Below are 13,756 nucleotides of genomic sequence, written 5' to 3'. Positions count from 1 at the left end.
GTTTTACTTGATGTATTTGAATAATCTTCATTATTGTTCTTACATATTAAGCATTCTAAGATGTCTGAGCCCTTTCAAAGTTTGGTCTGTAATTATTATTTATTTGTTTGAGTCACATACAGGTGAAAAACAATAGACTGTGCATAAATAAATCTTAACGAACCGCTTGTGGGGAGCCGAAGCTGCGTTTTGCCTCCAGACTACACTACCCAGCATGCAGCAGCACTTACGTACACTGGCTCTATTGGCTGACGTGCGCACGCCCCTGACAGCGTGCTGCTCCGCTGCTTACTGAGGTGTCTGAAGAAGCCTGCAGAGCTGCAGTGGACATTACAGCCAGTCAGCAGCATGGCGGCTCCCAGCAGCGTCTTCTGTCGCTTATTACACAGGCACAACTCTTCTCCTCTGAGGAAACTCTACCCACGGCTCGTGAGCAGCGGCGCGCGGCGGCCATACTCGCACCAGGAGACCGAAGTTGAACTTGGGGAGTCGCGTGAACCCGCTGCCGCCAACTTCGTTCCAACTGTGAAGAGCAGCCAGAGACAGGTAAACACGCAGGATTGGTTCTGAACATGGGGCTGTGACACGCGAGCTGACGTTGGGGCTCGGGTGGTTCACAGGCCAACACGGGCGCATCTCGGTAAACCAGCAATAGCGATTGCAACCATAGATATATATATATATCTATGATTGCGACACAGTCCTCACTCGCACCACCGTTAAAGGTCAGAAGTCGAGCCTGTATATACTGTATGGGGAGAAAGCACCAGCTCCACTCACATGTGCAGAACATCCTCTGGTCAACTGGATATCCATCAAAACACCAGCACATGCCCGGAACTCATGTCTGCAACTAGATGTGCATTGTTTCACAGCCACGAAACTATAGGTTAATATTGTAATCTTAGAGCAGTTCTTATACGGTATATCCTATTAGACTGTATCTATGTGATCTCGGTTAAAAAGTATTTTATTTTCAAACTAAAATATATATATGGAGACATAAATAGCAGCAATTGTATTTTAGGGTGAGGTGATATAATATTCTTCGTATAGCTCCTCCAGAGTTTAATGGTGCTTAACAGAGAGAGAAAAGGAGACAATTCCAAGAATATCTGTAATTGAATAACCAGTTCATAACAGAAAGAGAAAAGTAAAATGAGGTCACACTCAAAAAGATAAACGCATATATGTCAAACATTCATAAAAGCCTGTTTGTCTCATCTTAATAGGTAAATGTCCTGATCTGGGAAAAACCAGCAGAGCTCCATTGGCCAAACACAGGATTAAAAAAATTAATTGAAAAGTTGATAAACATTCAGATATAGTTACTAATCAATACTTGATAAAGATCAATAATTCAAATTTAAGAAAATAAAATATATAAAACCAGCATTACAAGTTTAGAAATGCAACAAATAAATACTGATAGAAATGAAGTATAAACAATTAAAACAGTTAAAGTGTTACTAGCTTCCCACATAAGAAACTAAGAATGAAACAAGAGGAATGCACTCAAGTTAAATATCTAACCTGCTGCCGAGTCCCATGCTGGCCTTTGTGCGTCTGACACAACAGCAGCCCACTGTAGCATGTCAAAGGTCTGGATCAACTCACAGTGTGACATATCCTCTCAAGCCTTTTAATGTGTGGATGCTTTTATTCTAAGGTCACAAAATCAGGATTGTCACCTGTTCCATGTTATAACACACACACTCACACACACACAATACAGAACTGCTGTTACGTACTATGCAGGGAAATCACTCACAGACTGAGCACAAATATTCCCAGACAAAACACCGATTAGGAGAAAATAAACATACTAGTGTGTCAACAGTAGAAGTTCTTGTGGTTGACGAAAGAAAACCGAAAACACTGCAAGACACAGTGGTGCTATTGTACCCTCATTTCCAGCGGGTTTCTGTGACAGATCAGCTTATATCTTCCCTGTTTTCTTCATCTCCAGAAGAGACTGAGAGACGACAGTTTACTTCCCTTCTCAGCGTTCTTGACCGACAACTTTGGCCGGAGGCACAGTTACCTACGGATCTCCCTGACAGAGAAATGCAACCTGCGCTGTGAGTACATGTACTTGCTGAGATGTATTACAGATGTCATTAAACATTTTGGTTATTTAGTGACGAATGCATCTACAGCTGCTACAACACCTCATCTAATTCTCATGGGAAGACCAGTGTCAGTGTCAGTTGTCCAATTCTAAAATGCTTCAGTAGACGGATATCTGTTGACCAGGCTATTGGGAGTCTGTTACAAAGAAGAAGACAGAGGAAGAGGGGAAGTGGCGTTATAGTTTTATCAAAAAGCCATGTCTCTTTTCTTAAAGCCAAAGTTTTGCTCAAGGCATGTTATTTGAAATGATTTCCCTGCATTATAAATGGAATGCAATTTTGTATTGTTTCTAGCAATAAAGGCAGATCAGTTTCATCAAAAACTGGTTTAACTTGTATGTAATGGCTTGCCGCAAAATAGTGTTAAAAATCGAATCCTATCAAGATGGCACCGACGTGAGTGGCAGCCAGACCCCCCCCCCCCCCCCCCCCTCAAAGCACACTGACTGGGCAGAGGAGTACATACAGTGGCAGAGTGCTGTCTCAGTCCTGCTTAACAGACAGACTGAGGTTGTCTTTCCTCCCCCAGTCCATACGACCTGCACTCATAAACCATGTCACCATTACATATGTTTATCTTTTATTGACTTTATAGTTTTTATATCTCTATCTATATTAAGTTTTACTCTTATTAAAAAAATTAACTTAGATAATAATAAGAGTCTCTTTAATAAGAGTAGGATGTATTAAAATTTAGATCTCTGGTTTAATATTTTCCTCATGTTACCTGCAAATCATGTTAATCCACCTCAAATCTACTGCAAATGTAAAAAGACTTCACAATTACATCAGCACAACTATCATAAATACAAATCAAATCTGCTCACTATGGGACCATCTAAAAAAGATGGCAAACTCAGAGCTGTCATGTACACAGTTCAAACCTGAAAGGATGAGGCATCCACCATGTGGCCAGCCAGGTCTCTTTGTTCAGTAAGGAGTGTGCCAGGTCAGGTGACTTCTTATATGGCTTTTGTATGTGGAGCCACAGGATGAAGTAGTAGGCCAGGTAAGAGAGAGGAGGGGAAGTAGAAGATTTTCTAAAGAGTTGTTTGATGAGTAGGAAAATGATGGGAACAGAAAGATGTTAGTCAGTGCTCTAAAAAACACCATCATCAAAACAACAAGTGAGATAATATACTTGGTTGAATGGACTGAATATTATGGGTTAAAGTCTTTAGAAGTTTTTTTTAATATTTTACTCCTCCTTCTCTTATCAGGTCAGTACTGTATGCCAGAGGACGGGGTGAAGCTTACACCAAGGAACCAGCTGCTGTCCACCTCGGAGGTCCTGACCCTGGCTCGCCTCTTTGTCCAGGAGGGTGTGGACAAAATCCGCCTCACCGGAGGGGAGCCCCTCATTAGACCCGATATTGTGGAAATCATTTGTAAGAAACCATTTTTGGTTGAAAAGGGGATTCTATCCCCCACTGATTCTTCAAATGATTGTGCTTGACACTTTTCATAATACAGTTAAAGCAGATGTAGTGACAGTCTTTTCAGAGGAAAGATTCAGCATTGGGTTTAAGACTGAAGATTCAATATCATTTTTAGCCTATTGACCAGATTCAAGTTTTTGTGACGTGAGGAGAGAACAAGAGAGGAGAATGATTTGTCAATGCAAGTCTTTGTGTAGAGACACGATGCAGGAGAAAATTAGTTTTCACAGCTTAGCTATGTGATTCACAGAATGACCATTGTCACTTAATTCTACTGTAACAGGCTAATTAAGCGATGAATTGGTTCAGTCTCAGCCAAAACAAAGCAGTGTGACCGGTAGCTAATGTGTTTGTAGAAAGAGGAGCATGTCCTCGTAGAGTTTAGCAATTATGACCCATCATGTGCCTGGCCTCACATAACCCCCATTAAGTTTAGTGGAGTGGATCATTTTGATTAAGTGGAACCAGTATCTCAATAGTACATCTACCACAGTTGTTTCCTGGAAAAAAAAAATTAGGAGTCATGCGGAGAATCTTGAGATCATCCATGAAATTGGCTAAATGTTTGGAATCAAGCAAGTGACGCATCTATTCACATCTTTGAATTTACTTTATATTCAATCTTAGCAGGCTTTGTGTTTGGTCTAAACACACCATCAGGCCTCTGATGTATGGTTCAATTATTATCAATTTATTAACGCATTCTTCTCAACTTAATTAAGATCTGTATTGGGATTAGGTTAAATTTGACCTGGAGAACTTCCCTGAGCAATTCTTTACTTAGTTCTCATGCTCCACCACAGTTTGCTCTCTTTGGGTCTCATACTCACTCTCCTGTTCCTCTTTCTCGTTCCCATGTTTCCCTCTACAGCAGAACTGAAGAAGCTGAAGGGCCTGAGAACCGTAGCGGTAACAACCAACGGCATGAACCTGGCCAAACTTCTGCCCAAGCTGAAAGATGCCGGCCTTGACCTTATTAACGTCAGCCTGGATTCACTGGTCCCCGTCAAATTTGAGTTTATCGTCAGGCGGAAAGGTAGAGAAAACTATTTGATCCATAATATCTGCTGAAAGACATTAGAAACGGTTAAGTTTGGAAATGTAATGGCACAAAAAACAGGGCAAAGAGATAAAGTACAGAAGGTCAGTGTAGCTGTCAATATTTAATTTGATTCAGTCTGCAGTTTCTTCAACACATTCCAGCTTTACCTCTAGTATATGATGTAATATCATCATCTTACTCTCCTGATTCTCTAATCCTTAATATGCTGTTTAACTAAACGAATACTGTATATATGTGGATACAGTTGTGGTTCCATTAAGTTACAGAAGGAGCCTGTTAGCTCTGAACACTTATGCTAGGGCTGCTCGATTTATGGAAAAAATCATAATCACGATTAATTTGGACAACGTCAAAATCACGATTATTTAAAGATTATTAATATGTGCCCTTATTCTGAAGTCTATGCTTTATTTTTTTAATCACATCCGGTCACAACCAGGATATCGGTGCCCGGTTATTCAAACCTTTAATGATGGCAACCCTAACACTCTATTACCGACTGACCGGCGCGGAGAAATGCGGGTCCGGTCTGAACAGCCAGGGGGAAGCGTGCTTGAGAATAGCGGTGCGTGGCCCGGCCGCTGCTGCCCTCCACTCGCGCTGTTTTTTTCACCACCGGTCACCACACACAAAACTCGCCTCCTTCACTTTACAGCTGCTTGAGAGTGAGCGCCAGTCAGCTGGGTCGCTGAATGCTTTGGGGGAAGGACTGAATTTCGCATGCGCCTCTCTTTCGAAAAAAATGCCAAATAATCGTTTCAACTCGATTATAGTAGTTTGGAGATCGTTTGACCCCATAATCGTAATCACGATTAAATTTCGATTAATCAAGCAATCCTAAATTATGGAGTTAACAGCAGGTGAGAGCGCTGGGGGGTTGGCTTATAGGGGATAGACACAGATGGACTGGCAGAGATTAGGGAAATGCTGGAGAGAGAAGTAGTGGCAACATTGGTAAAAAGAAGCAGCTTTCTGAGCCGGTCCTTTTCTCTAACATCTGAATTAGAATTTGTCTAGAAACAAATGCCCAGCCACAAGATGGAAGGCTAAAGCAAATTATTATTATTCAAATCCTTCAATATTTCTGAATGCAGTGAGGAGTCTTTCATTTCAGTTCCTTTTCTCAATCCTTATTATGAGATCATTGTTACAACCCAGTCCAGAAGAAAACCCAGTTGCAACATGATGAATGAGTCTCCCTAATCAGGCTGGGCCAACAGCTTAAACTTACCTACTCAATTGAAAGAAACAAAATGACAAGTTACAACCTAACTCATAATCAAGAAAAACGGGAGAACCCAAGGGCAAGGTCTTTACACATTTCACAAGTTACAAGTCTGGCTCGCAGGAGCTGGGGAAAGCCGTCCTTTTAACATGCGGGCTGGGAGGCTGGATCCAATCAGCTCGCTGGAGACGAACCCACATACTCCAGTCAATCATACACTCATTGAGCCAATCACCCCTGCCACACATCACACACAAGCACCACCGCAGGGAGAGAGATCCACACGGCAGATCAAAGTACATACACCTATGCACAGGACATCTCACATGACCTCGGGGTTGTAACATCGTAAAAACATTTGTTGCTTTTAATACACATTTTCTAGCTGTTGGCAACGACTTATACAGGTCCTCCTCAGCCCTTTATTGATCGTGACTCTGAAGTGATACCAAAGCCAATGTCAAGTCATGATCTTTAATATTTAGCTGTCAAGAATACTTTTTCGTCTTATTTGTTATGTTTCCCATGGTTTGGATTGTTGAGTTACTCCTTTGCATAAAGGCAGTGAAAAATCAGCGCTCAAAAGTTGCATAATTATATGTAATTTTATCCAGGGTTTTTTGTGAAACTAGAGAAAGGTGTTCCACAAGGCTCAGTCCTAGGACCTGTAAGTGTCTGTTTTGCAAAGATGTGCTCACAGAGGTACAAACTTTAGTTCTTGGCTCCTCTGACGTACAGTTCAGAGCATTTGAGCAGAAGGGGGCTTTTTGCACTGACCTCTAAACTTGTTGTTGCTTGTGTTTCATAAACTCACCAGCATATTCCGACATAATAGCAGACGTTTTCTCTTGCAGACGTTTCTCTTTTCTCTAGCAGTTACCAATTAGTTGGGGTCTAGTTAGTTCTAACCAAGAGGCCCATGCTGAGAGGTGACAGTGCAAACCACTTGCTACAGTATGCTGCTCCTTCTGAAACACACTTTTACCTAAAAGATCCCAATTAATCACACACCATGTCCATCCTTCATTTGAAATGATAGCTCAAAATTTGAAGATGCCAAACTATGCTGAAATATTGGATGCAAAGTGTTGATTTCTTTTCTCAGCTAATAACATTTTTTTCCCTCAGGGTTCCACAAGGTGATGGAGGGCATTGATAAGGCCATTGAAATGGGCTACAACCCTGTCAAGGTATGTCATTCGTCTTTGCTTGCACCTGTTTACTTTTAACCCTCCCCACATTATTAACTTTTGCAAATGATTTGACTTGTTTTAAATCTGTATTTGTGTTAAGAATAGAGCAGTAAGTGGAGCCAAGCACACAACTCAGAAACAGTACTCTGTGAATAAAAGTTTAATGAGAAGATTTCTCAGAGTGGTTATATGGTGAATGGTTATAGGAAGGCTCTAGCACGGTCGTCGTGCTTTACGTTGTTGTGGATGAAGCCAGGGAGATCACAGAGTGATAAATAGGAGACAGGGAGAAAACAGGAAGCTGGGCTTACAATTTTTTTTTCCGGTATGTTGTTCTCCTTTCCTAATTCCTTACGGCTTCTCCCCCAAATCTTTCCTTTACCTTGTGACGTATTCCATAGGGGTCAACAAATAGTGGTCGGGAAAGGAGATTATCTGACTTTCCAACCGCAGCCTCAGTATTAGTTGGTATCAGATGATTTGTGTGATGAGTTGCTAAGAGTTCCAGGGACCCAGGGAGGGGAGACCATGACGATCTGTCCTCTTTTTTCTTAATGCTGTTTTTAATGATTTTTTTCCCCATCATTTTCACAACGTGAACAAATTACCCTTACCCAATGATTATTGTCAGAAGCAACAGTGATGCTCTTTATAATCCGGATTATAGATTTGTACAATTTGTCTTAAGGAAAACATTGACTGTTACTTCCTCTTGATTGAAAACTGCTGTGGTAGCAGTGTGTGGTAGAAAATAGTGCTGATGTAACATTTCATCCAACACTTTGCCCTCAAACCATAGAGTTACTTGGCTGCTTCCTGATTTACTATATAACACAACTAATATCTCGACAACATTAAACTGTGCATTGAAGATATGTTATGACAAACACACTAAGGAACAAATTTACATCTAAACATCATCTGCATAAGCATCAGCCTTTGAAAATCCCTCACTGACTATAAATCAGTGGAGGAAACATTTAGCGAGCAGTTTTTATTTTTATACCAGGAATGAGGTTATTCATGTTAATTCTGTCATAAGTGAAAGGCTGGCCTAAAGTAAACCTGGTTAGTCCAGCAGAGTGAGACATCTTCTTTCTAGCAGATAGCATCACGTCTCTGAACTTTCCCAAACTATGATAAAAGCATTTATTTAAAAATATGTGAGATTAATATATGTACGAGATCCAAATTGTGGGCTCGTTGCAGAATTAAACCACATGTCTTATTTTATTTTATTTTTATTGTGCAAAAAAAAAATGTCTGAATGAGATATGAGGGACATCGTTAATCTGTCGGGCTTATTTTGGCAATGTCTTGTCGTTTGAACTAATTGATACTTTCATTTCCATTAAGTAATTAGAGCTGTGCGGGTGCTAAAGTATCTCACCACTGTGGGACTTATCCTTGCTGCTGAGAAACAACAGGTTTCTGAGCTGTGTCTGAGCAGCTGAGTGATATGTGGCTTATTGTTGTGTGCTGCCCCCTGCAGGTCAACGTTGTGATCATGCGAGGCTTCAATGAGGACGAGCTACTAGATTTCGTGGCGCTGACAGAGAAGAAGCCTGTGGAGGTTCGCTTCATCGAGTACATGCCCTTCGATGGTGGGTGCTCACTTCAGTCTCTGTTTTACTCTACAGGTCAGAATTCGTATATAGGCTTCTATTACCAGGCCGAACATGATTTACTACTTTGACATTCAAGGTGATTTAAATATGGGAATTTTGCAAGAATAATTCTGCCTACAGTGCCCATAGATGCTACAACAGATTTGTTCACAGTGTTCTCTTCTGGTTTGTTTCTGGTGACTCAGCATAGCTTGAATTTTTGCTAGTTTGTTCTTATTGTGTATGTTTTTAATAGTTTTTCTTTATTTGTGCTTGTATTGACATTATTAACGTGCTGCTCATGCAGAAGTGACTTTGGTGCTGGTTGTAGAGTTAGTGTAAGATACCACAGCTTGTGCCATGCCGCATGCTACACTGACCCCCACTGGTTCGTCCCCTCTCTGCAGGCAACAAGTGGAACTTTAAGAAGATGGTGAGTTACCAGGAGATGCTGGACCGCATTAAGCAGCAGTGGCCCCAACTGGAAATGGTTCAAACTGTACCCACAGACACAGCCAAGGTCAGTCAATACAACTGTATTGCAGATTAGTAGGAATTCAGTTCATCACGGCATGAATTCCACAAGATGTTAGAAATATTTCCTTTGAGATTCTGGTATTTTATCAGCGAACACAATAATAATTGTTGACCACATTTCTGTGTCTTGTCTCAGATATTTAAAGTGCAAGGCTTCAAAGGTCAGGTGGGCTTCATCACCTCCATGTCCGAACATTTCTGTGGCTCCTGCAACCGCCTGCGCATCACTGCAGACGGGAACCTCAAGGTACAGCTACAGTGCTTCTCCAATGAGCTGATAGAAAGGTTGGTTTTTCTATTTAAGGGTCTCACTCCTCGCTGTTTGTCTTCTCTAAGGTGTGCTTGTTTGGCAACTCTGAGGTGTCTCTCAGAGACATCCTGCGTTCCGGAGCACCAGATGAAGAGCTACTGCAAATCATCGGAGCAGCAGTGGGCAGGAAGAAGAAACAGCACGCAGGTAGATTTGTGTGAAGTTCATTCATACACATCGATAGTGGGTTGTGATTACTGGAGAGTGTGAAGTGATCTCTCCCTGTTTTTCCTTTTAGGCATGATGAGTATCTCCCAGATGAAGAACAGGCCTATGATCCTCATTGGTGGGTGACATGGCTGTACGTACAAATGTCACACACTCACTCTGTTCTCTCACTGCTCACTTCAATACCAGTGTTAAGATGATACGTTTAAAACAGCAGTGATACCTAAACCGCGCCAGAACACGACGATTTATAAGAACTGCTTTTTGATTACTAGGGTAAATTGGAAGTTGACAATTAAACAGTTAACAGTTTAAAGTTTACTTAACTTAAATATACAAATATGAATATTTAAAAATTGATGACCCTTTAAACATGCAACAGATGCGAAAAGAAATATGATTTTGTAGGCTAACAATATGTTGAGTGTTTTGATTTGTTGAGCAGTTTCAGTGACTGATGTTCTTTTGCCAACAGAGTCTTTGACAGCTTCTCTGACAAACTCACATGAGAGTCAGAGGGCTTCCTCCATTGGTCCCCGGCTCGCAAAAGACACATTCCCCTCTCGAACAACCGCTCCTCACGCAGGTCTTTCAAGCAGCAGAGTCCTGAGTAGAGACAAGTTTCTGTGCCTTTCAGATCACATCGCTTCAACACCAGCAGTAATCGTTGGCTGCTCTAGAAGCTTAACGAGTGGGGGAACCCATTTGTGGAGGGAGAAAGAAAAACCTAATGTAACGGACGACCTCCACAGTGTAGCACCGCCCCTCCGCACCACACGCACAAATGTCACAGGCCACATTAATGAAGACTGTCTCAGGTACGCACAAGCCAGGGGTCCTAAAGCTTTTAGGAGCCACGTACACAGGATCACAGGAATATCGATTTTTTGCACATTGATAAATCCCAAAATATATCTTAACCATCGCAGTGTTCGACTGTGCCTCAACCACAACTCCAGCCAAGACGCCAGCGCCAAACTCAGACAATCCGTGAGTGATCAAAACAACACTCACCTGAATGGCACCACTGAGGTCCAGCTGACACACACAGACGCCCAGGGCCGAGCCACCATGGTGAATGTCGGGGGGAAACTTCCCACTCGTCGGACAGCCACAGCACGTGCCACTGTCGTCTTGGGTCCCACTGCCTTCCAGCTACTTCGAGATAACCAGCTGGCAAAGGGTGACGCCTTGTCAGTGGCGCAGTTGGCCGGCATCATGGCTTCCAAGCAGACCTCGGCCCTCATCCCGCTCTGCCACCCGCTCCCTTTAGACCACACCTCTGTCACCTTTGACCTGGAGGAGCTGCAGCACGCCGCGGTCATAACAGCAACGTGTAGCACCACGGGCAGGACAGGGGTCGAGATGGAGGCTTTGACGGCTGTGTCAGTGGCAGCGCTGACCGTCTATGACATGTGCAAGGCAGTGAGCCATGACATCATCATCACGGATGTGAAACTGGTCAGTAAGACGGGCGGGAAGAGGGACTTTCATCGACATCCAGGACCACATCCTCCAACAGTGAATCTGACGCAGGAAAACTGAGAAGCTTCAAAACTGACTGTTTGAATTTTCACTTGGATCTTAATATTTTTCTACTAAATCAAATGAATGCCATGAAAATGATTTAAAAGAGGTTATAATCTCAAAGAAATGCCACATTAAGTGTTTTTGCCTGCATCTGCTAAACTCTGCCTGTAGCTCACTTTATAACCAGTGATATTTGACCTGTTTAGTTACTCAAACCGCACTTATCTCGATGGACCATATCTAAAGATGGACAACGCATCACCACATCTTCCCAATATCCAGAAATTAACTTAAAATATCCCAGATACCAACGCCATGTTGCATATTTGTAGCCATAGTCTGGGCAGCACCAATCAGGACAGTAGCAAGGTAAGATAACCGAACTCGACCAATCCAACTCGGGTCAGTACCAGCTGACTACCAGTCAGTCATGATGTTGCCCTGTTATCATGCCATCAAAAAACTAATTTAAAACAAATTAAGCAAAAAAAGTTTGCACTTGAGCAAACATCGATTAAAATAAGAACTTTACTTTAACTTTAGTTTGGTTCATGCCCCATCAACTGACATGGAGGAGGCATGGTTTATGACAAAGTGCAGCCAGCCACTAGAGGGCGATCAAGATGCTTTGGCTGTGACGTTGTCCACCTTTATATACAGTCTATGCTTCTCTTACACTAAATGAATCATGTTATTCAAACAGCATTACATGTTATCATGTATCTAACAGTGTTAAGCAAATAATCACATACAAGAGATTGTTTATTTATTTGAACACATAAACAGTACGATCAACAAGGGGAAGGTTTGGAATAGATTTAGGGCTGCAATGTTTCTCTTTACCTCTAGAGGGCAGCCTAGTATTCCTTTTAAAAAGCCTCGGGAGGTTTTCAATGAAGAGCAAATGACATGAATGTTAAAGTTGATTGAATAACTTATGAAGGTCTAGACAGAATGAAGTAGCAACAGAGTGACGAGAGCAGAGAAGTGTGTGTTTCTGTGTCCTGGCTGTTTTTCTCAGGTTTGTGTCAAACCTATGTCTTCCTCTCAGTACCTGTGGGAATTATCAGAAGGTTTTAGTGATTTTAATTCATTTGTATCTAACGTGAACCTTCAAAGTTATTTGTCAATTACATAATTGGTGAAGAAATTGTCTCAACTTGAGCATTTAATTGACTTTCATTCTATTTCTGTTTTTCATTTTACCTCTGATGTAAAATGTTAATGACTAAAATGACCAATTACACTGCCTAAAAGAGTGTAATTAATATTATTTGTTGTTTGATATCGGCTTAATATATATAATATTATTATATGAGCATGAATGAAAACCCTGATGCAGCGTATTTCACTGTTACAAACTCTAGAGCAGCAGCTCTAACGAATTGTCTTTGAAGAACTCAGTATTGCCATTTTTGTATTATAGCTTTATTGCTTCCAGTTCACTGAAATGCACCGTTCTGTTTGAAAGAATTAAATACAAACTGTGAGTCACTGGAGGCTTGTAGAGCATCTATGCACCATTTTCTAACATCAAGCATTCTACTGTTTACTATATGATGTCTTAGCTTAGAAGATGAGAGTTGTGTGACTCCACAAAGGACATCATGAAATCTTTCAGCTAAAAAATCTTAAGACTAGCAGACAGTTAATCCTTCACCTCCTGAATCACAGACTATTTGCCACTATAGGTGAAGTTCCCAGGCTGGAGGAGAAAGACAGCGGTGTCCTGTTGTCCTTTCTGGTGATTCTTTATTTAAAATATCGGTTTCTGCTTGTTCTCACTTTCCTGGGATTATATCACCATTGCCCTTTTTATACATATTAAGTCATTTCTCATGCTGTTAATCTCTGTTGTCCATGGTGGAGGTTTATCCAACCATCTCTTCCATACACATGTAATATAACAGTTTGTCATTCTCTGAACTATCAACTTCTTAACTGACTATAGGTATGATTAAATATCATCTGGAGTAAATACAGTAAGTTAGACATGTAGGTAAAGAAATGCACCAGTCTCGATACTCAAGCCTCAGCTCAGGACAGACGTGAATACTTTAAAATCCAATAATCTTTGGACTATTCTTTATTAGAGATCCTTTGACATTACCATATATTTAAACAGCTTTAGTTTGTATAAATGCTAATGTAAGAGGACCTCATATATATTGAAGAATAGACTTAAGGTTATTGGATATTAAAGTATGCAACATCACACACGTATTATCTCACCGGAGGCTTGAGCTTTAGTCTATTCTTCATTATATGTGAGGTCCTTTAACATTAGCATGTATTAAAAACCTATTGTTAGATCATATGATCAATTTATCAAACACATTTTGCTTCCACAATGTCTCAAAGTCTACAGGTTGTTGTATTCCACTGCATTTATAATTTGTTATTTATACAATTATCAAATAAAACTAGATCATACATTTTTAGGCCTGCAAAAGATGTGGGTGCGGTCAAAAACAAAGGAGAATTTTTTGTGATAATTGACATTTACCAATATGTTATCAAACTATTTGAATTGGTTCTGTTGATGAACAAAT

At 41.0% G+C, this 13,756-nt stretch overlaps 1 protein-coding gene across 2 annotated transcripts; it reads left to right on the top strand.

Moving 5' to 3' along the window:
- Positions 1-291: 291 nt before the first annotated feature.
- mocs1 (molybdenum cofactor synthesis 1) lies at positions 292-12,698 on the top strand. Of its 2 annotated transcripts, none has more exons than XM_062396662.1 (11): positions 292-546; positions 1,970-2,081; positions 3,353-3,520; positions 4,443-4,607; positions 6,988-7,049; positions 8,545-8,656; positions 9,067-9,179; positions 9,333-9,443; positions 9,533-9,653; positions 9,745-9,792; positions 10,150-12,698. In XM_062396662.1, exons 1-11 carry the CDS (start codon positions 349-351, stop codon positions 11,217-11,219), a joined length of 2,280 nt encoding a protein of 759 aa, XP_062252646.1. In that variant the 5' UTR covers positions 292-348; the 3' UTR covers positions 11,220-12,698. The 2 variants fall into 2 exon arrangements, with proteins under 2 accessions (XP_062252646.1, XP_062252647.1); XM_062396663.1 differs by having other exon boundaries at positions 9,745-9,807; positions 10,150-10,283.
- Positions 12,699-13,756: the final 1,058 nt, after the last annotated feature.

The sequence above is a fragment of the Platichthys flesus genome, chromosome 10 (assembly GCF_949316205.1).
Source record: "Platichthys flesus chromosome 10, fPlaFle2.1, whole genome shotgun sequence".
Lineage (NCBI taxonomy): Eukaryota > Metazoa > Chordata > Actinopteri > Pleuronectiformes > Pleuronectidae > Platichthys > Platichthys flesus.
The sequence above is the reverse complement of the archived record's forward strand: the minus strand, read 5'-3'. Positions and strand labels throughout refer to the sequence as shown.

What these genes read in the sequence shown, in the direction of transcription:
- mocs1 (XM_062396662.1), top strand. Translation starts at nt 349, where the DNA reads ATGGCGGCTCCCAGCAGCGTCTTCTGTCGCTTATTACACAGGCACAAC. An exon ending in AGAGAAATGCAACCTGCGCT is followed by an intron (nt 2,082 to 3,352) that starts GTGAGTACATGT and finishes TTCTCTTATCAG; the next exon opens with GTCAGTACTGTATGCCAGAG. An exon ending in TACCCACAGACACAGCCAAG is followed by an intron (nt 9,180 to 9,332) that starts GTCAGTCAATAC and finishes GTCTTGTCTCAG; the next exon opens with ATATTTAAAGTGCAAGGCTT.